We start from the raw sequence: 24,860 nt of genomic DNA, 5'->3' as shown, positions 1-24,860 counted from the left end.
CTAGGATGTGGAACAAATTATTGAGAAAGTGCTTATTTTATCAACAAGGGTTAACCTGATGCAAGCACAAAAGTATTCCATGCTCTGACATGGTAAATTATCAGATGGCGACAGCCAATCAACATTTCAGATTTATCTGAATTTCCTGGCTTTGATCTTTCCAGCAACATGGTTTCTGGGGAGAATTCCAAAGAGAAAACGGGCTACCACAAAAGGAAGAAAAACTCCTGCCTACTCCCTCCTACCCAAACTCTGTTCCAAACCTTCCCCCTCAGTTCTGTTCTAGTTGCAGATAATCTTAATAATCTCTCCCTGAACAACATACAGCTATCCTGCCTGCCTGAAATCTCAGTTCACCCATTAAACCCTTCCTAAATCTTCAAACAAAGCCCAGACACCTCTCCAATTACCCAAAGCCCTTCCAGTTGCCTATAAAGACTGCTCTTTGCCCACCAGTGCCCCCTGTGATCTACGCTCAGCACTACTTAGAGGGACACCTTGTAGGGAGACATACTTATTGGGATGCAGGAGGAGGAGGGAAAAAAACCAGGTAGCTCAGCATCATTGTTTAACTGGGGTTTGAATGGGTCACTGAATCCTTCTGCTACAGTGTCTACTTGTCTTTAGGGCATGTAATGCTGTCACTTTAAGAGATGCATGGACCCCTTGCAATTTTGTGTTAAAAGTAGGGCTGGCAAGCAATTAAAAAAATTAATAGCGTGATTAATTGCATTGTTAAATAATAATAGAATATAACTTATTTAAATATTTTGGATGTTTTGTATATTTTCAAATATATTGATTTCAATTACAACACAGAATACAAAGTGTACAGTGCTCACTTTATATTTATTTTTGATTACAAGTATTTGCACTGTAAAAGACCCCAAAAGAAATAGTATTTTTCAATTCACCTAATACAAGTACTATCATGCATCTCTTTATCATGAAAGTTGAACTTACAAATGTAGAATTAGGTACAAAAAAACTGCATTAAAAAATAAAACAATGTAAAATTTTAGAGCCTGCAAGTCCACTCAGTCCTACCGCAGCCAATCGCTCAGACAAACAAGTTTGTTTACATTTGCAGAAGATAACGCTGCCTGCTTCTTGTTTACAATGTCACCTGAAAGTGAGAACAGGCATTCTCATGGCACTGTTGTAGCCGGTGCCGCAAGATATTTACATGCCAGATGTGCTAAAGATTGATATGTCCCTTCATGCTTCAACCACCATTCCAGAGCATATTCATCCATGCTGATGGCAGGTTCTGCTCGATAACGATCCAAAGCAGAGTGGACTGACGCATGTTCATTTTCATTATCTGAGTCAGATGCCTTGCAATATCGGCTTCAAAGGTGCCATGCAAATGCTTGTTCTCACTTTCTGGTGACATTGTAAATAAGAAGAGGGCAGCATTATCTCCTGTAAATGTGAACACACTTGTTTGTCCTAGAGATTGGCTGAACAAGGAGTAGGACTGAGGGGACCTTCAGGCTCTGAAGTTTTACATTGTTTTGTTTTTGAGTGCAGTTAAGTAACAAAAAAAAATATCTACATTTGTAAGTTACACTTTCATGACAGAGATTTCACTACAGTACTTGTATGAGGTGAACTGAAAAATACTATTTCTTTTGTTTATCATTTTTACAGTGAAAATATTTGTAATAATAAATAATGTACACTTTGATTTCAATTACAACACAGAATAAAATATATATGAAAATGTAGAAAAGCATCCAAAATATGTAATAAATTTCCACTGGTATTCTATTGTTTAACAGCGCGTTTTAAAATTGCGATTAATCGCAATTCATTTTTTGAGTTAATCGCACGAGTTAACTGCGATTAGTCAACAGCCCGAGATAAAAGGCAGTGTTTCGATAAAAATTAGACTGTCAGCTTCTCCGGATAGGAGCATTTTACAGCCTCCACAGCACTGTAGCAATGCCACCGCAGCGCCAGTGACTACATAGTTCCTGAAACTGGAATGATAGTTTTCTGTCAGATGGGAAAGAGTGATGTGGGTTTGAATATACTCTATACTCTTTCCTCTGCCTTTCCCACACTGCTCTGGAAAGTAATTTGAAGTTACACCAGAGTTCAAGCAGAATCAGAATGCAAATTTTTCTGGAATCAGAAGAAACTCACTTTCCCATTGAAACAGTAAGCATTTTGCTTAAATATTAAACATCACAGTTCTTCTGATTATTAAACCAGCAGAACAATGAAGCCATGGACACAGAAGATCTGTGGTTCCATCCAGACATTTATTTTTCTTAAACAAAATCACTGTTGCCTCTAACAGTATAAAAAAAGCCAAAAGATGGAAGTCATGAAACTCATTTAGGGACTTCAGTTAGGCAAGCCAATATGTGGCATGAGAATGTGCCTTTTGTATATAGCGTGCTTGCTCCTTGTTTATTATTAGACTCACATTAGCTGTCTATGGAAACTGATACCTACTGGAGATGGGAGGGACTCAAAAACTGTAAGTTCAAAACACACATCAAACTTTGGGAGAGTTCAGAGATGGATTAGAGCTTTGTAGCTTGGTTCCAGCTCTAGGGCATACATCTATATCTGTATGTAAATGTGTACATGCCACAAAGAACATTAAGAAGACCAAATGTCAGAGATAGTAAGCTGGCTTTAAGGGCCACTTTCAGTTTTATTCACACTAAAACTTTATCTATGCTGTGTCCCATGTTGAAGCTCTCCCCCATTCATGTGCATTTATTTTCCCCTCATCTGGCTTCCCGTCTTTTTGTTTTTTTATATTGTCAGATGCTACAGCGAGCAGCTTGGGAAAAGAAATGTACTTGACCAGAGTCCCAGAAGGGCATAGCTTCACCATGGGATTCGTTGTAGGCTAATTTTTAGATGGAATAAAATTGACCATGCCCATTAAAGCTGATTAGATACCAGTTTACTATCTGTGGCATTAGGTCTTCTGCATTGATCGTGTGTCACAAACGGCATCCCTTTTCAGCAATGTGTCTATCTCCAGCAGGCACCTAGGAAACACTCACCCCTCCTTAGAAACTTTCGAAATTGTGACTGAGGGAGCATATATTCTATGTGAATAAGGGCTTCTCACTACCTGTGTTTGCAAATGGTTGCACTGAGCAGAATCGGTCCAGCTGCTGTGTATGCGGGTTTTCCCCCACAGTGAGGGTTTGCACAATCTTCAAATTCTAGGTCTCAGTAAATGGGCTCAAGATAATACTTTTATTGAAAGTCACATGGGTTCCAGGTACTACTCTTCTCTTCCTTTAAAAATGACTAACGTTCCTGAAAGAGACATTAATTTCTTTCCCGACGCTGTCTGATAAAGCATGACACATACAGTAGATGCTAGAGAGCATCTTAACAGCGTTTTCTCCCCACTACTGTGTAAAATGAGAATACAAATAGAACACAACTTTTCCACATTCGCAGCATACAAATCACAGCATCTGGCAGCAGCAATTCAGATGGTTTTTAGGTTAATTTAAAGGGACATACGCTAAAAATATGGCCAACATTTTTAAACGTGTGCTTAAAATTAATCACCTACGGGTCAATTTACATAAGTGCTGAGTACCCACAACTCCTGTTGTAGACCACATGGTCTGTGGATGTTCAGCAGCCCTGGAAAACAGGCCCTAAGTCTCTATTTAGGCACCTAACTTTAGAAAATCAAGTTTGAATGTTACGTTTAATAAAACTATTGACCACATTTCCTAAACTGTGTTACTAATACTTGACAGATAATGGTTCTTAACCTCTCTTTCATAACAAGACTCCCCCGCCTCTCCCTCCAGGACTTTCCTTCTGTCTAGCTGGGAAACCTCACATTTAGCACTATGATAAATGCACAGGGCTGCAAACCCCCTGATTCCTATTTGCAAGCTTCAGGGTGGGAACCCATGCTATAGATTATTAAAATGTAAGAATTATTAAAATTCTTTCCATGCACATCTTGAAACATTTACCATAGACAGGAAGGACGGTCCAGTGGTTAGGGCCCTAGTCTAACACCCCAGAAACCCGGGTTCAATTCAGTGCTCCACCAGACATCCTGCGTGACCTTGGGGATAACTGAGGCACAGAAAGGCTAATATGAGTTCCTTACCTCACAGCTGCATTGTGAGGATAAATACAATAAAGATTCTAAGTGTTCTGAGAAATGCAGGGAAGCTTGCACTGCAACTGCTGCAAAAGACAAGTTAAATCCAAAGAAAAAACTGTCTACCTTCAAAAGATTATTTGAAAACATTGCTATTAATATTAGGTTTCCCAAAAACCTCATTATCACAAGAACTAAAACTGGGCCATCATCAACCAGATAGTGTCTATTTAATTTCCTTCCCAGTGACAATGTGTTTTATCTGTTAGAGTTATTAGGAAAACACTAAGTGATTAGGGAATTCTGTGTGTGATTTTTCTTGAATGATCCATCAATTTTTATCTAGCAAGCGCCGGATATTTAAATCAACCTTGTACCTGTTAAATTGCTGCCCTTTGTCAAAAGCTCAAAGAGGGGACTCTGCTAATTAACAAGAAGGGGACAAAAAGAGAACGTGGCAGCTGCTTCCGAAGTGACAACACACAAAAATAAAGTCCAAGCCAGTCTGGGAAGTGGTAGAAAATCCTTTCCATATAAGGCAACTATATCCAAGAAAATATTGAAGAATTGAGCATAATATTTTTGTCCCTTTTTCTTGATGGAGGAAACACACAATCTATGTTTCTTAGGAACAACTCCCAGAAACAAACTGATTTCAGTCTACCTATCCCAAGTTTCACCAATGTGTAGAAGAAAAAGGACATGCATAATACAATACAAAATACAATACAATACTACAAGACACTCATTTCCCCCTTTTCATCTGATGCATGGACCATTATAGCAGTATCATAGTGCAGCTCTGGTACAATATGCAAAAGCTAATCTGTCTCTGTCACATTCACCTAGAAAGCTGCTCAGGAATCACTAGCTTTTGCTGCTTCTGCATCTGGGCCTTGATTACCTTGAACTTCCTTACAAAGGAGGTTTATTTAGGAGACCCAAGACGTGGAAAAGGGAACAAAAACGGCATCAGACATGGGACAATGCACTCATGCACAGACAAAGTATGATTAGGGTGACCATATTTCCCTATGTTGAACACGGGGCACCTGGTAAAACTGCTCATATTCAAGCGAGTTCAATGGCAATCAGTCAGAACTATGCAATACAAACGTCCACATTAACATCAGCTTGACTGAGCCCCTGTTAAAAAGAAATACTGCGTAGTTGGATTCTTTTTATTTACCTTCTTATCTTTAAGGCTTTAGGGTTCATACAGGGAGGGATGGCACACACACCCCTAGACCTCCCCACACATGGGGAGAGATGACACACACACACTCCCATATATCTCTCTCACACAGGAGGGGTGACCAACCGACCTGACCCTCTCTGCTGGGCACTCTCCGCCCTCCATGCCTGGCTGGGCCCCTGGAACAGACCCGTGTCTTCTGATACCTGGCGCCCCACTTTCCCAAGGCAAGCATGCAGCATCACATGCCCCCTCTCCCCAAATTTCTGCCAGGTTCACACCAGAATGTGGCCAGCAGCAGGCTTTCAGCACTGTGTGGGAGGGAAGGGGTGGGAGCTGCTTCCAGGTGCAGGGGAGTGGGGTGGGAAGGGATGACCTGGCCTGTGTCTTTGCAGAGCTCATCTCTTCTTCTCCCTATCCCTGTAGTCTGGAAGCAGCTTGTCCCTTCCTGCCCACACAGTGTCAAAAGGCAGCTAATACCTCCAGGCTGCTGCTGGCCACCGACGTAACCCAGCTGCCTCCTATCCCCTGGCTACAGCGCTGGCAGGAAGGGGTTAAGCCCTAAGAATGCATTGTGCACCAGGGCCCAGGGAACCTGACTGCAGGGTAGGGTTGCCAACCCTCCCGGATTGGCCTGAGCCCCCTCCTACACCCAAACTGCCTCCTAGAGCCTGCACTCCTAGAGCACGAACCCCTTCCCGCACTACTGCCCCAGGTCAGAACCCCCTCCCCACCCTAACTCCCTCCCAGAGCCTGCACCCCAACCCCCTGCCCCAGCCCTGAGCCCCCTCCTCAAACCCATCGGCCCCAGCCTGGAGACCCCTCCTGCACGCCAAGCCCCTCATCCCCAGCCCCATCCCAGAGCCTGCACCCCTAGCCAGAGCTCTCACCCCCTCCTACACCCCAACGCCCTGCCCCAGCCCGGTGAAAGTCATTGAGGGTGGGAGAGAGTGAGCAATGGAGGGGGGGGGAAGGGAATAGAGTGAGCGGGGGAAGGGCAGGGGCATGGCCTCAGGGAGGGGGTGGGGCAGCAGGCAGGTCAAGGGTTATTGGGTTTGTGTGATTAAAAAGTGGGCAACCCTACTGTAGGGGCTTCAGCGAACCCACCCAGCCAGAGAGGTGGCTCAGCAGGGAAGGGTGCCTAGGGGACGGGGCAGCCCCACGCTCCCTGGGGGTAGGGCCCAGGGCGTGGGAGGGAGGTGAAGAGGCTGCTGTAGAGGCTGCAGATTCGCGGTGTGAACAGGCTGGAAATTGCTTTCCCCCCCACCACTGCAGAGCTTAGCTGAGGGGCGGAGAGGCTTCCCCGTGCCAGCGCTGTGGGGAGGTTTGACACATGCAGGGCTCGGCTCCTCGTGGCCAGAGCCCGGGCCAGAGTGTCTTGGGCTTTCCCAGGGAGCTGTCCCAGCCAGAGGCAGTGGGGGAAGGAACGAGCCTGCCGGCCAGGCTGTTGGTGAGCTGAGCGCTCCAACCAGGGGCTGGTTCTCCGCACAGTGCTGGGAGTGGGACATGCTCTGCCGAGGGCGGCATAGGTAGTGGTGGTGGTGGGGAGGCGGGGAATGGGATATGGAGAAGCAGCAGGGCTGGGGGGGCAAAGGGGCGAAGCAGGGAGAGGACAGCCAGATGGGAGCACATAAAGGGACGATGGGTGGGCAGCAGAGGCGACACATAACTGGCCGCCGTCTGACGCCTGCCGGCACTCACCAGCCACTGCAGCTCATAGCACACAGCCAGCCCCGGCTGGAAATGGGATGGGGGGGCGGAGCCCTGCTGGCCGAGAGCTGATACGCAGCAAGGGCTGCGCTGACAGACCAGCCGGGGGACCAGCTGGCCCTGCGCACTGCATCTGCGCACTGGCCCTGCACTGCACTGCACTGGCCCTGCGCACTGCCCCTCCACCAGCCTCGCACACCCACCCACATCGTCGGCCACTGGACCCCGCCCCCCACTCACCACTGGTGGGAGGGCGGCTGGCAAGCAGGGATCCGGCCAGCAGCAGGACCTGCCAGTACTGATGTGGGGGAGACAGAAAATACGGGACAACTTGTCCGTTTTTAAGAAGAAGTTGGGACACCTGCAGGAGGGCTTAAATATGGGACTGTCCTTTTAAAAACGGGATGTCTGGTCAGCCTAAGTAGAACATACTGAAATATGCTTAACTCCATTCCTCGGTATATCGGCAAGTATCTTTTACCTGCATATACACAGGAAATAATATACCTATCAACAACTAGCAAGAACACATTGCATTAGAAGAGGAAAGCAACTCAAAACCAGTATTGGTTTTCAGATTGAGAGAGAACCCATTAGCTTGGTTTTCGCCCATGTATCGTTGCAGTGGGGTGAATGGTGCTCCCATGCTAAAAATTACATTAAGTTTTTACTTATTAAAGATCAGAGGACACATTCCATGTTCCTAAACATAGCCGTGGGGATCGCTGCAACCCCTCCACTTAATTCTCACCCATACATGTATACAAGGTGATTATGCCAGCCTGTTTTCCACTGAAAGCATGATCACATCCTGTAATTTCCCTCCGTTTTCAGTGCATGTGTTGACTATCTGGTACTAACCAAAGGCAATGGTGGTAGTTTGTTATAATGAAACCTGTATGATGGAAGATTATAAACTTCCAGCATTGTCCTTCTTGATGCTTCTCCTCTCCATTTGTACTTCCCCAACAATTCTCCTGCCCTCAAAAGGCTCAGTCCTGATGAGTGCTGAGGACTTCCTCTGAGGTGTGGAGCACCCTTAACTCCCACCCATACAAAATCAGCAGCAGTGGGTTTTCAGCACCTCTGAAAATCAAACCTCTTCCTCTCCTTAACATCATCTCTGTAAAACCTTTCTTCTTCTTTGTAGCTTTCAACGGTCTCTCTCTCCTGCTTCTCCCTCTGTGAAGCATTTTGTATTACGTTACACTGTCCACGCTTGGGAGTTGAAGACTCACCATTATCAAATATGATGCCTGCTGTGAAGGAGAGCTCTGATTCATGTTCTGCTTTGCAAGCATACAAGGCTCTGGCTTTCCGGAATGGTGAGCTGTGAAAACAGAGAAAGAGAATGTATTCGACATAAAAAAAGAAAATCTCTATTAAAAATATAACACAATTTCTGTTCCCACTCTCTTGGGGAAATTTTTGAGGAAGATGCCAAATAGCAGGGCTCAGGGTGAAAAGGTTACCCAGGGTCAGGGAAGAAAAAATTCAAAATATTTCCAATGCAGTCAAGCTCTCTCAGAGATATCACTTCCTCCAGAGTCCCATTTCACCATATTGGAAATTTCAGTGAGAGCAAAACTGAAGCATTGACGAACAGGGCATGTACAGAATTGCCCAACACAGTGAGCAGCACTAAATCAGAGGTTACTGGAAGAGTTTCCTGTCCATTAAAGGGGAGAATTAAATAAGGACAGAGTAAATTGGAAATATTTTGTGAGTCACTGAAAAGAAATGTCTAACTAAAAACCTAGTTCCTACTTGGGGCAGACAGGCAGGCAGCATTAGTAGTCACTTACTGACACTGTAAATCAGTCAGGGCAGTTTGTTTTTAACATTTACCCAAAAAATATTTTATAGTTCATTTCTAGCTGTATCTACAGTGTTCTAGTTCCTGGAAACAACTCTGCACCCACAGATGAGCACTTCAGAAACAGAACAATAAGTAGCTTTTATTAATAATTTGTTGCTCTTTTTCAGAACCCACCACCTGTGGGTCTCAAAACCCTTTACAAACATTAAACTTCAAAAACTTTCTCTGTATTACCTCCACTTTGCAGTGGGGTAAACTGTAATGTAATGTAAAGTCCATTTATTCATGTCTGAATACTGGTGACCTCATAACAGAATTTTCAGAAGCATTCTTAATTCATGGCTAACTTTGCACACTCAGCAGATGACCTTCCCATGACCTGCCGCACGCCGTCTATTGATCTCCTCACTGGTCGTTCCCTACTATGACGACCTGCCACCATTCCATCCATGATAGCTTTCTCAAGGTTATTTTCATCTCTATGCCTGAAGTGACCTAAGTCCGTAAGTTAATTTCCAGACAACAGGTCTGCTTTTCTCCAACATTTAATCTTTGCCATCCAGGAAGTATGTAAAAATCTTCATCAGGATGGCATCTCAGAGGCTTTAATTTTCCTCTTATCAGCAGCAATTGTTTCTCAGAAGTCATATCCATAAGTTGCTATGGAAACAAATAAGCTTTTCACCAGTTGAACCTCCAGGGAAAACTGAGGCAGAAAACATTTGCATCCAAAAGCCAACCAGCAATTCCCTAGTAAAGCAGGGAACAGAATGCAGGAGTCTCTGGCTCTTGCTTCCATCAGCAGACCACAACATAAACTGAGTTATCTCAGATTTCTAGTCAGGTGGGGAAGAGTTAGCCTACCCTTCCACTTCTGTCCTAAGGTCAAACAAGACTGATCAGTAGGAAATAGGACAAACCAGGACCTATTGTTGTATTTTAAGCAGACTAGAGTATATTTTATGTAGCGTATTTTGCAGTTTTGGAAATAAGGAAACTGGGAGATCCCTCCCACTTCAGTGAGACAATCAGATAGGAAGCTGCATGCTGACATTGCCTCAGATGGAAAACCCACCAGAAAAATGGAAGCCTCCTTCCTGAAAAGCCCTGGAAGGCAGAAAGCTTGTAACACTGGTTTGGCTATATGCGTCAGCCTTGGAAATGGAATGTTTGTGACCTGTCCAGTTCCTTACTGGGACTCTCAGTCCAAGATATTTGAGCTGTGCCTCATACAGATACCAGAGGCATCACAGACTCGCCAAGGAGACGTCAAGATTTTGGCTCTCAAGCCAATCAACTGCTTCCAAAGCAGTATGAAAACTCTGAACTGATATCAGTAGATTCAAACAACAATGCCTTATTGAACTGAGTTCAGTGCTCTTTTTATGAGCATTACTTTAAATGCCTATATCGCTTTGGCATTTAGACTTGAACTTCTTGTCATCCCCTGCCCCCCACCCCGGCCTCCAATCCCCAGGGGATTTAATTACATTGCCTGAACAGATCAGGATGTATTCCTACCTCAGTTGATCATGGAAGCCATGAAGACCCAACCTGACTGCTCTTCTCTTTGGGAAGTTGATGCTCTGTGGCTTCCCTGACCTTGACAATGTTCTCGATACATATAGCGTAACCTGAAAGCCAGGGCTCTGTGGTCAGCACTTGGGGAGTCTGGACTGCGGCAGGAGGGTCCTTCATTTTCTTGGGCTTCCTCTTGCCACTGAAAGACTGAACCACTCCAAACAGAATTGTCACTTGCCTTTTCATTATGTTTCATCACATGTTGAAAATAGTTCCAGCTCCCTCAAAGGGAAAACTGAGGCAGGGTGCATAGTGCCATGGTGGGCCACAAGAGGGTGCTGTGGAAGCCAATCTGATACAGTCTTCAAGGTCACTTCCTGCAAGATTCCTGATGATGAGGCCCTGACATTTGTATTATCTAATAAATATGAGTCATTGTACTACTCCTGGCTATTATCACGATCAATGCCTTTATGAACACTCTGGGAACCCAGAACAGACTTAAGGGTTACTTTTCCTGTAGATAGTGGCAATTTCCATAGGTGAACTTGATTTGGACAATTAATTGACCTTTAAATATTCGTGGTAAATAAGCCCAATGGCCTGTGATGGGATGTTAGATGGGGTAGGATCTGAGTTACTACAGAGAATTCTTCCCTGGGTATCTGGCTGGTGAATCTTGCCCATATGCTCAGGGTTCAGCTGATCGCCATATTTGGAGTCGGGAAGTAATTTTCCTCCAGGTGGGCCTGACCCACTACTTTGTTTGTATCTGAAGTGTGGAGGGCGAGCGATAGGGCATGGCCAAACCCTGGAGGCTCATGCACAAGTCTGAATAGTCTCCACTGTTTTGTCTTACTTTTACCAGCAGAGCAGTGGTTTGTAGCAAGGGGAAGAAAGTGTGTTAACCTGACATAAGTGATTGGAAAGCAAGATAAGTGGACAGTACGAAATCCTGAAAAATGCATAGGCAACCATGTAAATATAATCTCTCTCCATCAGTACCATTAGGACAGGACTTCTGATCTGTCATGCAAGGACTAATTGTAATCTGTAATCTAAACGTGGAATATTTGGAAGTTCAAATGCAGCTAATCTAATTCCTCACAGGGCAAACAGACTTTCTTTGAAACAACAAATCTTTTACATGAGCATTTTTTAAAAAAATAGGTCACTTTCCTTTCCAGGAGCTCGTTCATCAAAAAAAAAAAAGCCTTTTCTGTTAGTACCATTTTCATTCAATATAAATAGGAAACCAAAACAAGTTTACTAACATCCCAAAGAACCCCTTGCTCCTTCACCAAACAACAACAACAACAAATAAAGAGCAGTAAGAAGTAGGGTTTATTTCTCTCATGAGGGTTCATAATCATCTCTCCCACCACAACATTCTGAGGTTTGCTTTGGGATTTTGAGTTTTTTCGAAGCAAATCTTGGTTGAACCGGTCTGTTTTCTCCAGCTTCTGACTTGAAACAATCAGATGGCCCAAATTTGCTCAAATTGGTCATGGATTCACCCAGACGTTTTGCAAGCCTCTTCAGTAAACCTGGTGTGACAAGGCACCTTCTCGGTCTCACCAGCCTCCGTTGCTTTTAGCCTTGGTGAGACGGGCTTGGGTAAAACAGTCCCCCTTGGCTGCACAGGGACAGTCCGTTCCTTCTCTCCACCAGTCTTTTGGGCTTGTTTTTCTCCCTAATGGGAGGGAATGCAGCCTTCCCTCCTGGTGAGGCTTGCTGTCTCGCTGCTCCTAACCTACTGACAGCATGACTCCTTCTCTCTCTCTCCCTCTTCTCCCAACAGGGGAGGGTTTAAAAAGGTCTCAGGCAGCAGTTAGTTGGAATCAGCTGATCCTAACTGACCTCAGGTAACTCCCTCTCAGCTGATCCTAATTGATTTTCTGGCAATCCCTTCTCAGCTGAACCTGATTGACCTGTAGTTATCCTTCCAAAGTTGATAGGGGGGAGGAGGGCCTTTTAACCTTCTGGGACTGTTTTCTACCCCACCCTTGCAGCTGTCTGTCCTGAGTTTACCACACTGGTCAAATTCATAACAAAACCTCAGACCGGGGAAGTTCATGTGGCTTTGTGATTTCATGGACACGCTTTGGCACAGCTCCAAAGATGACATGTTTCCAAGTTTTCCCATCCAGTCCAATTGGCTGTCAAGGGTGGGGAGTGGCACTGTTAGACAAACACAAACTAAAGGGGTTACATCTCTACCATTCAGGAGCCAAGTAGGACTCACTCAGCATGCAAAGCTTTGTGGAGATCATAGAATTAAAACAAAGGAATTTTCTAGACAACTGCCCTGAATTATTTAAGCTGTTGCTATTCTTGTAAATAAACTCCACTGCTTGGTCCCCTTTAGGCCTTCAACCACTTTTTTTTGTCCTCACAGCAACCTCAGTGCAAGTTGCTACTATCAGGACTGTGCCACTTCTGCTGCTGATGTGCCCATCAAGGAGATAAAAAAAGCTTAGATCCTTCTGATCACTCATTTTTAATTTCTGCCTCCAAGCATGGCATAGGGCCAGGAAAGCACTCAGTGGAGTTTTCCCAATGTGCCCTTGTACAATTTATAGAACGAGGGAGTCGTCCTCTCAGAAGAGTTAGACAGGAGTTAAATGTGGCATTTGTAAGTTGTGGGTGAGGTAGTTTTCAATTTTGTCATATAAGGAGCAGGACCCAGGTTCTGCCTCTCTTCCTGCTGCTCTGCAACATTTATGCACTAATGAATACTAATTAAAGGACAGGAAAAAAGCAAAGATAATTCCACTTAGGCTGGTCTTAAAGGAATTAATATGTTTTTTATTGCATTTTTTATGATCCACTTGAAGAGAAGGGGCCTGTTCAGAGGGCAGCTTTCTGGAGGTCAGACTAAAAATCATCAGAGGATGGTTATTGCCACCTCTGGGTTATATACTGCAGCAGTGCAGTTGCCAGAGATGGGCTGGGGCGCTGCCTACTAATGAGTGTTAGATATTAAGGCATCAATACTACCCTACAGTCCAGCACAGCAAACCAGCTGGGAAGCCTGGTTAACCGAATCACCTTGAATAAACTAGGACAGGGAGAGTAGGCAGGGAAAAGGGGGTGTGGAACAGGTGACAGATCTGTAAGACAAACTGACAGCTTCTAGCTCCCATACCAATCATAAGGGGGACAAATATATCAATGATGTTGTATCCAATTTCATTTCTTTTACAAGGTGAATAGTCTTTGCATTCCCCCACATCCCATAATATGATACATATTCAGTACAAAGGTTTATGTTGAAGAGAGGCACATTCCTGCCATACAGTGCATGTTTCTTCAATGCAAGATAAACTAATCACAGCAGCCAGTTAGAATACTCCAAGTTCTCAGGGCTACAGGAGATGGCATGGCGCAAAACAAGAATGCTCTAGGAAAATGAGTATTTTCGCAGTTGAGACCATGCAGCAGTTTCCAGCACTTAGATGCACCATGATGCTGGGCACTTTAGGAATAACCTAGGTAGAGCATTATATAATACCATATTCTTCCACCTCAAAGGGTAAGATTTTTAAACCTTCCTTTAGGGGGTGTCCCCAACTTCCAGGAGCAATTTATTTCATGTGACAGATATCTAACTACCTGAGATGCAGACACAATAAGACAGTATGTCTATATCACATAGTTCCATTCAGTAAAACTGCAGGTGTGAAAAGGGAGATTGGGCTGGGGGAAAAAAAAATCAAGGCCCATAGTATTTAACAATTCTTAGTTATGCCGTGCAACACTCTTGTGAGGTTAGTACATTTCTTACCTGTTGTAGAAATGGTAAAATGAGGTTCAGGTAAGTTAAGGGACTTGGCAAAAGTCACACAGCAAGACAACTGTAGCGGTGGGAATAAGACTTAGGGGTCATGATTCCTAGTTGCCTGCTCTGATCACTGAGAAATTCTCCCCATGGTCTGCACCACTGTTGGGATGAGAGGAACACCTGATAGATAATTAACTGCTGTTAGGTCATCTCAAACCATGCCTCTTGGATCATGGGACGTTTGGACGTTTCCTCTCTTGCTGCATGAAGGCAGCTGAAGACCAATGAAAGCTGGTAACTAAAATAACAAGCTAGACACCAAAGCTGGACTTCACTGGGGGAACTTGAACAAGACACACAGAAAAAAATAAAAATAAAAATATAATTGCAGAAGCAGCAACAGAAAACCAGAACAAACTCTGCAACAGACCTGATGGGGGATGAGTCGCTGGACGTAGAGGAGGTGGGCATAGGACTTGATGGCGCAGAGAACATGGGCCAGGACGGTGAAAGGGGTGATGTTGGGCTTGGATTCTGAGGGCTGCAAGACAGAATCAGATAACTTATCAACACACAACTATCACAAACAAATAAAACAGAGAAAGAGGTTTCAACGACATCCAATGAGAGTAGGTGCCTGGGGAATATTCACAGCATGAAACAAAGCTACAAAATGGAACACTGAGACCTTGGGAAACAGTTTCAAGGCCAGATCTGCATTTTTTTAGACAAAAAGGGTTGGACCTTGTAATTAATCCCTGCTCTATTATTCTTTTGCTGGCAAGCTAGCTGCTTTGTTGTACAGAACGACTACATTCTAGGTTACAGAGGTCATCTCACTGCACACAGCGGCTTTCTTTCCCCAGCTACTTACCTGCTTTGTTTTATCTCCCCCATTGTTGCGAGATTGTTGATCATATTTCTGGACATTAATGATGTCTGTAACCAGCCTTTCATTCCTCTTTTTAATTTTGGTGGTTGAGGTGTGCAAGTATGAAAGGCTATTCTCTGGGCTGCAATCCACAGTGCCCAAAAACAATTTCCTGTTTATATTTTTAACTAAATGGGCCTTACGCATTGGAAACCTAGAGGAGTTCATTATCTGAAGGATGGCAGGGAAGTTCTTTCACTCTAGTAGCTGTCTGAAGAACATTAATAAGGAAAAACCTCCAATAAATATGCCCCAAATCATGTAGCTTAGGTACCTACTATGAAAAAAGAAAGACCCTTCACTCCAACATGGACATGCCCACAACAGAACACATATTCCACATGCTCTCTGTGACTAACTCAGCTTGCTGACATGGACTCTTTCTCTGTTCTGAGAATGAATGAAAACCAAGTTTTAAGTATAACTTATTTTGTGAAATCAGCAAAAAGGCTATTGAGGAAAGCATCAATGCCCTATCTAATGGGATTTCTGCCAGTGTAGGTAGAGGACCTATTACTCATAGTTGGCAGCTAAACACAACTGGTCTATAGCTGTCAAACTTATAAATGATCAGCAAGCCTCAGTTGGGACTCCAGCATGAACCAAGCTATCACGATGCAACTGGTTTCTGGGTGATGTAAATGGTTGATATGCATATAATAGAGTCTGCTCATTATTTTTGCAGTGCTTGCTTTGATTCTTTTCCTCTTCTACTGTAACTTTTCCATTGCTTTTTAATTGGCTTGCTTTAAACTTCACTCTTTTTCTTCCTCTGTATAAGAGTAATCAACTCAGTTAGCTCTGGAAGTTATTAGATACTTTATTAGATACAGTACTTTTCCTTGAAGTATTAGTGTTGTAACACAGAATAAAGTGGAATCACCTTACAGCAAATTCTGAGATAGTGAAACTCCTCTTATAGAAAAGTGGAGTAAAACTCCCTTAACTGTGCCTTTCAGGGGATCTAAGTATAAATGTAACAATTGCACTAAAAGAATGTGCACCATTTGAAGTCTCAATAATCTTCTAGCCTTCCAGTGTGTTTGGTGTCTGAACCATATTGTCTGTCTAATTTAGATTGTAATCCATGTTTGGTACAACACTGAGAACGCTACTGGCCCTCAACAAGCAGTACACAAAAATGCCAAGGTGCGTTACTTTGTAAAGATTGGTTTTATGCTTCAGCCCCCTGTGAGGAATCAAGTTCCTTGTTCCATTGGTCCTTGATACGAAGTGCGGGCTGCAAGCTAGAGAGGATGCAGCCACTGACCTATAGGCAGCCACCAGTACTGTAGACACAGTACTTAAAGGGAAGTGGAGTAGAGGATTCAATGCTAAAATAACATGGTTGATAAGTCTTAAGAGATTAAATTTGTGTTTGAGGGAGAAAATGGCAAAATGGATCTGTCTCTTATGTTAAGAGACTCCCAGAGGTTGTTACTAAGCCTGTTTCCCCCTACTTTGGATTGCTAAAAAGGTGCACTGGATGAAGTTAGTAAGTTGTTCTGTTCTTTTGAGAATGGCCCAAAGGAGCTGAAAATCAATCCCTTCTGAGCGGTTAAGAAAGAGGGGGCTGGACAACAGAGAAGAGTATGGTCAGGTCCTTCTCAAATGCCAGGCCATGTGTATATTGCATTCTAGGAAACAGCATGGGCACATGAAACATGTCTTCTGGCTCCTTCTAACCAAGGTTTCCTTACATTATTACATGAAGTGTGTTAGGGGCAACATCTGTGGTTTTTAAACATCACAATCAAAAGTTTTTTTTAAAAGAACAAAGACAAGGAAAAATCTTCTGAAAATAATAACCTTATGCTAGACTCCAGCTCATGGTTTCTGTTTCTTATCGTAGGATTTGGACTGGCCCAAACTCTCGAATATTTTGTTAGAGTGAGAGAGAAAAGTCAATAGGAGACAAGACGTTTATTCCGTTTCAGGTTATGTTTCAAATGCCAACCTCCTATCACAAACAAATCAGCAACTTCGGCGATAGGTTAAAGGATACTGTTGAGTAATTTTTGGTGCCTTTTCTTTCCTTTGTTTGAATTAATCTTTTAGTAGCTTGAAAATAAAAAGTAACTCCCTGCAGATCATGCTCTTCCCCCACCTGTGCAGCCTTCATTCCTTCCCCGAGTTCATGGACAAGCCAATATCCACTGTCAATGTTCTGAGGTTCTTACGGTTTGTTTCTCACACTTTTAACTCTGCCCCTCAACATTCCACCCTCTGCTCTGCCTCCAACCACTTCACCTGGCTGCCTTGCTACCAGACATTCTGCAGCTTCACAACAAGTTACAGGAAATCTTATATTCTATGAAAGGCCTTTTATTTACCAGTGAGTCTTTAGTAGTTACAATACCCAGTGAAGAGAGTTCATTGCAGGACTTGGGATATTTAGGAATGTATAATTAAAAGCATTTCCCTCTATATGGTGTACTGGGCCTATACACTTTTTTTGAGATTAAACTCATTTTGAAACAATGTAATTCTCATTAATCTTAAAGACAGCTGCGTCACCACTATGTATTTCCACATTAGCCATTTAGTCCACTGCACTAATGACAATATAAAATATAATCAATAAGGTTCTCAGAAAAGAGAATTATTTCTATTTGGTTATTTTATTTTAAAAAACTTATAGTAAGGAGCACATCTCTCAAACTAACCTTTGTCTAGGAAGCTGTTACAGTAAGCTGTTTGGGCCAGGGACTGGCTTTACTGTGGATCTTGGATAGCACAGAAAACACTGTTGGTGCCTATCAAACCGATCAATGAAAATAATAATTAATGAAGATATGCATTATATTAAATGGAAAAATGATCCCATTTCAATTGAGTTACACAACTCTCTTCAAGTGGAGTTGCATCAGGGTTGATTTGGTCCAAGCTGACCAAGCTATTCTCTGCTCAGTCTTATAAGTAATTTTGTAAGAATCTTTACAGGAAACCTCTTCATGAAGTAGAGATTGTGTTTTTAGGATTGTAGAATGTGCCATCTTATGTTCATGCCTACCAGCTCTGTGATCAACACACAAGTTAATGGCCTCCTCCCTATCAATATGCTTTTATTTATTTTTTCCTTTTAAAACCTACTCTAATATACTGCTTGAATATTGTCCAACTGTTCCAGTTATGCAGCCACAGAGCCTATGCTTTCCCTATGTCTCTTTGGCAAGCAAGGGTAGTTGAATAAACAAACACTATTCTGGGATCTCTTTGTATCTTGGAAAGCAGTTATTTTTGTATGGACTGATTTCCTTTCTTTCTCTTTCACAGGAATCTCAGAGGAGGCAGTGTGGCTTTTGAAAATACCAATTGCTGTCTGAATTCAACTGTACATTTTAACTGTATATACAAAAGTAACATTCCATCTGACGTTATTTATTTATTTACCCTTGTGCAGCTTGCAGGCAGCACTTCTGGTTTTGTGCATAGTGGGAAATAAAACAGAAAAAAGAATTGCTAGGAACCCAAAATATCAAAACCCGGAAACAAAAATCTGACTCCAGTGGCTGAAATTAGAATCTCTAAATCAGGATATTAACTTTTCACAAATAGCTGCAGGAGAAGGAATTCCGTGAGTTGGCAGCCCAAAATATTCCACTGCTTTAGAGCTTTCTTTCATGTTCATTCCATGCCTTCTACTTGAGCAAACGTTGAAGAATGCAAATAGCAACAGTGACATGCAACTGTGGAAATCCATGGAATAATAACAGTATATGCACTGGCAATGGTATTTTCAAAGGAGCATGAAGGATTTTGGCACCCACTGACTTTCAGTGAGCACTCTGTATCAAACTTCGATAAGCCCCTTTGAAAATTCCACACTGCAACCAAAAAGGTATCATTAGAAATGAATAAAATTGTAGCAGAAGGATTTTCATCCCAAATGTCCCTTCTTTATTCCCATGTCTGCTGTACATCTTATTATCTTCCCATCCTTGTGTTTAATTGCAGCCTTAACTTGTAAAAAGCCCTAGTTTTATTTCCAGATTTTGATCTCATTTCCAGTTGCTGCATCTAAAGTCTCTAACCGCTGCCCCCATCCATATCCTGTCTCTCTCTTCCTCCCCATACCCTGCCAGTCTACCTACTAGTCTCTCTGACATTTACGTGACACAGCTCAAACCTTGCAGCCATTTACTGGTCTAAATAATTATCCCCAGCATGGTTTCAAGACAAATTTCACCGCTTTATTCATTTGGCTCACAGGATAACATCAGTTCTTCTGAAAGAAGCTTTTCAAATGATTTTCTAGGGAACTCAGGATTCAAATAATTGTTTCCAGCATAAAAATAGCTTACATGTGAACAGGAACGGCCTATCAATAAATGGAAATCGCCCATCAATGAATCAGCTCTATAATATACTGAGTATCCCCATGCTGTGTTCTCTATCAATACTGGACTGTATATAAAAAAAATCAATGTTATCACCATTCCATTCCTACAAAACAAAGCTGCTAAGCTTCAGGCTCTCTCAATGCAACAGCCAGAGGGTAGCTGTTGCACAATTTAGCTAATGCAAGGGTATTCAAACTTTGTCAACAGAGGGCCACGTTAGCAAATTTCTGAAGGACAAAGCTACTCTGCATAAATAAAATGGACCTCAGACCAGCTGCCCTAAAATATAATACAGAGATCTAGCCTATAGAGACTATGACTCCAGCATGCAATACTGCATCTTGATCAAAGTACACTCCACATCCATTAGGTGGAAGCTTGCTTGCATTGCAATGCCATCATCTACTCAGACTGCAGCTCCATGTTAAAAATGGCACTGCAAACTCCCTCAGGTTGTCACTCCTCAGTGGGCTGCACTTTGGTTATCCCGATCTACTGGTTTTCATTCATATGTATCAGTCATTTATGCAGGATACAAGAGTTTCTCAGTTAAAACAAAAAAATGCCTTTTAAAAAATTTACTTCATATGATACCTTAAAATGTAACAGAGGTAAAGCTAAATCCATCTCAAGGGGGTTTCTACCACAAGTATTATCTAGCAGCACAGTTATTCAACAGAAAAAGAAAGCACCCCTACGTGTCAAGAGTAGAGAAACCAGTAGCCCAAGGATTCTGTTATCTGCTGCCAAACAAGTCCTACCGAAACGGCTTCTTCAACAGTAGCCCTTATTACATCTATATCTATACCTCCGTAAGTGTGGTCCATCTTCCCCTCCCTTTTATAACACGGCTAGCTCAGCCCTGTGTCGTCTTCACAGTCTTCAAGATGCTTTTCACGTTGGTTTGCCCTCTTATTTTTTCTGCTTGGCATATTTTCTCACATCCCCATATGATATAAGTTGCAAATGTTTCTCTGCTTTGCTAATCAGGCTTTAGCAATGCTGAGGAGTTTCATCAGCACTAAGTGCATAGCAGTACAATGTGTATTTGAACGATAGAGAGACTAGGCCGAATCCTACTCCCAACTGCATAGCTGTCAATATGGGAGTCATCCTCTGACGTAAACAAAAGAAAGAACATTTGATTTTTTTTATTGGTCCATTTTATAGAAAATCACATCTCATAATATTTACAGGTCATCTTGGAAGTCTGGAATGAATGCGCTACCATCACTAGCTTGCTAGCGCTTCCCGGTGTAGATCAGCGAAAACGCTGAGAGGCAGGATGGAAAAGTGATTAATTAGAGGGTGCATTTTCAAATGAATAAGCACTGTGGAATGGTCCAGGTGGGAGGAAGTGTTCTCTTGTCTCACAATTACCAGCAGTGGTGACACAAGTTATCTATTATCTACACTACTGAACAACACTGTAGTTCACCAACCAAACACTGCTGTTACAGGATGGTATTAAGACTAAATAAGACCTAGACTCATCAAACCTTCAGCCCTCTCCTCATACCTGTGCAACATGCATACACATGCACTCCAACGAGGTGCAGAGGGATACTCTTACTCCCTGTCAAGGTTCCTCCCCCACTCTGAACTCTAGGGTACAGATGTGGGGACCTGCATGAAAAACCTCCTAAGCTTATCTTTACCAGCTTAGGTCAAAACTTCCCCAAGGTACAAAATATTCCCCCCGTTATCCTTGGACTGGCCGCTACCACCACCAAACTAATACTGGTTACTGGGGAAGAGCTGTTTGGACGCGTCCTTCCCCCCAAAATACTTCCCAAAACCTTGCACCCCACTTCCTGGACAAGGTTTGGTAAAAAGCCTCACCAATTTGCCTAGGTGACTACAGACCCAGACCCTTGGATCTTAAGAACAATGAACAATCCTCCCAACACTTGCACTCCCCCTTTCCTGGGAAATGTTGGATAAAAAGCCTCACCAATTTGCATAGGTGACCACAGACCCAAACCCTTGGATCTGAAAATAATGAAAAAGCATTCAGTGTTTTACAAGAAGACTTTTAATAAAAAATAGAAGTAAATAGAAATAAAGAAATCCCCCCTGTAAAATCAGGATGGTAGATATCTTACAGGGTAATTAGATTCAAAAACATAGAGAACCCCTCTAGGCAAAACCTTAAGTTACAAAAAAGATACACAGACAGAAATAGTTATTCTATTCAGCACAATTCTTTTCTCAGCCATTTAAAGAAATCATCATCTAACACATACCTAGCTAGATTACTTACTAAAAGTTCTAAGACTCCATTCCTGGTCTATCCCCGACAAAGACCAGCATATAGACAGACCCAGACCCTTTGTTTCTCTCCCTCCTCCCAGCTTTTGAAAGTATCTTGTCTCCTCATTGGTCATTTTGGTCAGGTGCCAGCGAGGTTACCTTTAGCTTCTTAACCCTTTACAGGTGAGAGGAGCTTTCCCCTGGCCAGGAGGGATTTCAAAGGGGTTTACCCTTCCCTTTATATTTATGACACTCCCGAAATCAGACCTCTCCTTATGGGCTCTGACCTCTCCCCACCCCCACCAGGTGGACTGATTATTCTGTTAATTAACTAGAGTAGAACCGGAGGGTGCTACACTTAAGTCAATGGAGATACTCAGATGTAAGAGAGGAGAAACAGACCCCTGATTTCAGGGCTAACAGTTGTGTCTGGTTCCTTCACACCACCTAGCCTAGATCCTAAATATCCTGACTTATTCTACACATTTTCTTTGAAGCTGTATTTTCTTCAGTAGGAATAACTAGTGTCTCTGCTCTATGTCTGCCCAAAAGGCTTTCAGTGAGATTAAAAATCAAGCTAGTAGATTTTGTGTTGAACTAAATGCTTTCAAACCCCATTAAAGGTGTTAATTATTAATGGAATGATTGTATGTGCCAGTAGAAAACCACATTGCATTTTAAGGGGGAAGGGTTCGTAAATCAGGGGCAGCATCTTATTAGCATCTTCTTTCATTAGCGGTTTCTTCTAATGCACAAGGTAACTCTCCAAGGTTTAAGAAGCATTAATTATCAAAAGGTTTGCTCACTGCTAGGGAAAACTGGTATATCCCTCTGGGTACCTCTCCTTTTAGATGGACATTTGCTCTGACACTCAATCCACTATCGTTTTATTTCATTCAGAAACAACTAGTTTTCCGGAGTAACTTTAAAAGTTAAATCGATCAGCAGCTAGGAGTCCTTGCAAAATCTCCATTATTACCCCATCGGTTGTGAAGGAAACTAAAATCCTCCTTGAATCTAAAGCTCTCATCTCATCATGATGGTCGTCTTCATGTGACCAAACTTTTCAGAGAAACACGTTGTTCTGCACATACTCTCTACCCCAATATAACGTCCTCGGGAGCCAAAAAATCTTGCTGCGTTATAGGTGAAACCGCATTATATCGAACTTGCTGTGACCCACCAGAGCGTGCAGTCCCGCACCTCCGGAGTGCTGCTTTACCGCGTTATATCCAAATTCATGTTACATCAGGTCACGTTATACCGGGGTAGAGGTGTACTAGGTTGGATACTCTGGTCCACTGAAGCCACCTTGCAACACAGAAGTGGTGGAAAATGGTCTTAACGTGGTGGGAGATGGCCAGTGGAGAATTCCTCCTTTGTAGAGAGACTCTCTGCTGGGGTAAAACTGGTAGAAGCGGTAAAACTGTCTCCAGTGTTAGCCATCCTCACCCTCAGGATAGCGACTGGGAGGGGAGAGCTCCATGAGATCCTCTACTTGTGTGTGGTCTCTCAAGGATGTCATGCCAGTAGTGTAAGACAGAACTGTTCCTTTGCAGCCCACACTTGCACTGGGGTCTCGCGGCTCAGGATGAGGGAGTGACAAACAGCTCTCATTTGCCCTTTTATCCATTTATTTCATCCAACAAAGCTCAGAGGAGTGGAGAATCAGCCCAAAAGGTTTAAATTTTCAGAGGACCATCCTCCCTTTTCTTGGCACAAATGAACAATGGGGGCAAAAATATACCTGTAAAGAAGGGAATCACAGCCTTGGAAGGAAGGAATAATTTACCCCACAGTAAGTGAAAGACATGCTGGCCTCTAATACAATTCAGTCACTCTGGACTAATGATTTCACTCGACACACTCCCCCAACCCTCCCATACCCTCTGATATGCCCCACAGAATCCAGTGTTAACCTCCAAGATAAAGTACTGTTTTGCAAACATAAGCAAAGAAGCGCTATCAATATGGGTCAGGCAGCAGCAACTAAATCCCACAAGCTGCCATTACCAGCAAGAGATCCACACCCTGAAGGAAGCAAAGTTGTTTTTACATTTTTTAAAGTTCTATCTGGCAATGCACAGAATGGCTTTTACTTTAACACCCATGCTCTAGAAGAAAGTTCATTGCTTGCTTAGTAATGTTCCTCGCATAGATGTAAATCCTAACACAAAACTGTAAGTATTTATTTTAGATTTCAACTATGCAGGAGGCTAAGAACTTCTCCAACCAGCTTCCTTTTTGTCATGTGCAAACAGTTCATGCACAATGCAAAGAATTAACTCCAGTGCACACAGGTGATGGAATTTGGGGATAATAATGGAGATTACCTACATCTGTAAAGCAGTTTGAGGCTGATGGATGGAAAACACTAAATAAATGACTACTGTACTACTTTTCTGAATTTACAAATAAGTCCAACTTCCTTTCCGAAATAGTGCAGAGTACTCATGCGGTATTTTATATTTTCAAAGTGCCGTACAAATATTAAATATAGGGCTGGTTGTAAAAATTCTAATAAAACTATTTTCAGTGAAAAATTGAGTTTTCAACAAAACTAATTTTTTTCACTATATGTTTGCTTTCCACAGTAAATTTAATTTTTCATCAACAACTTGAAAACTAAAAGCTTTCTAGCCGCACACCAGAATGTCTCTGTTATTTTGGCTTTGGATCGAAAGTATTCCTTGGTAGTGGTGGAGGGGTTTTATTTGGGGGGGGGGAGGAAAGAAGGACATTTATCCAACCAGTGATAATCAATGATCAGAATACCCCATTTCACTGAAGGGGAAAATCAGACAAAGATATTAAGGGTACACAGCAAGCTGTTATCAGGCCTTGGACTAGAACTCAGAGATTCTAGCTCCAAGTCTTAGTCCATTAACAGTCGGATCCACAGACCACTGAAATTAATTGGAGCCTTTCCATCAACTTCAATGGTCTTTGAATCAATCCCTAAACCATCTAGCCTCTCTTACCATGTTATAATACTTCAAGAATGCTCTATGGGTAGAATTCATATTCCTGCAGGGGGCCCATGTAAGGTCTCAGGCTCACTCAAGACCTATGTTAAGAGCTTACGCCCCTAATATAGCCTATATATCACATAACTGGGGTGAATTTCATCCTAATTTCTTTGTCCTGTGTATCAAGATTAAAATGTAATATTTTCACTTCCCTTTCGCCTGCA

General features: G+C 42.7%; 1 protein-coding gene across 13 annotated transcripts in view; it reads right to left on the bottom strand.

The window, feature by feature from the left end:
- Positions 1–24,860, bottom strand: part of ARHGAP26 (Rho GTPase activating protein 26) — a 327,129-nt gene that overhangs the window by 31,191 nt on the left and 271,078 nt on the right. For 4 of the 13 annotated variants that reach the window (XR_012160231.1, XR_012160232.1, XM_073355709.1 and 1 more), the window contains exons 21-22: positions 14,571–14,681; positions 8,255–8,346 (exon numbers count right to left, since the gene is read on the bottom strand). Coding sequence is in view for 7 of the 13 variants with exons in the window: in XM_073355709.1 (XP_073211810.1) it covers positions 8,255–8,346; positions 14,571–14,681 (203 nt within the window). In the remaining 6 variants the exon portion in view is untranslated. Of the gene's footprint in view, positions 1–7,775; positions 8,347–14,570; positions 14,682–24,860 lie in introns of those variants that run through there. The other 9 variants (XM_073355710.1, XM_073355707.1, XM_073355713.1 and 6 more) reach the window with 8 other exon arrangements.

Source organism: Lepidochelys kempii, chromosome 8, assembly GCF_965140265.1.
Source record: "Lepidochelys kempii isolate rLepKem1 chromosome 8, rLepKem1.hap2, whole genome shotgun sequence".
NCBI classification, from domain to species: Eukaryota; Metazoa; Chordata; order Testudines; family Cheloniidae; genus Lepidochelys; species Lepidochelys kempii.
This window is presented reverse-complemented; position numbering and strand designations above follow the sequence as displayed.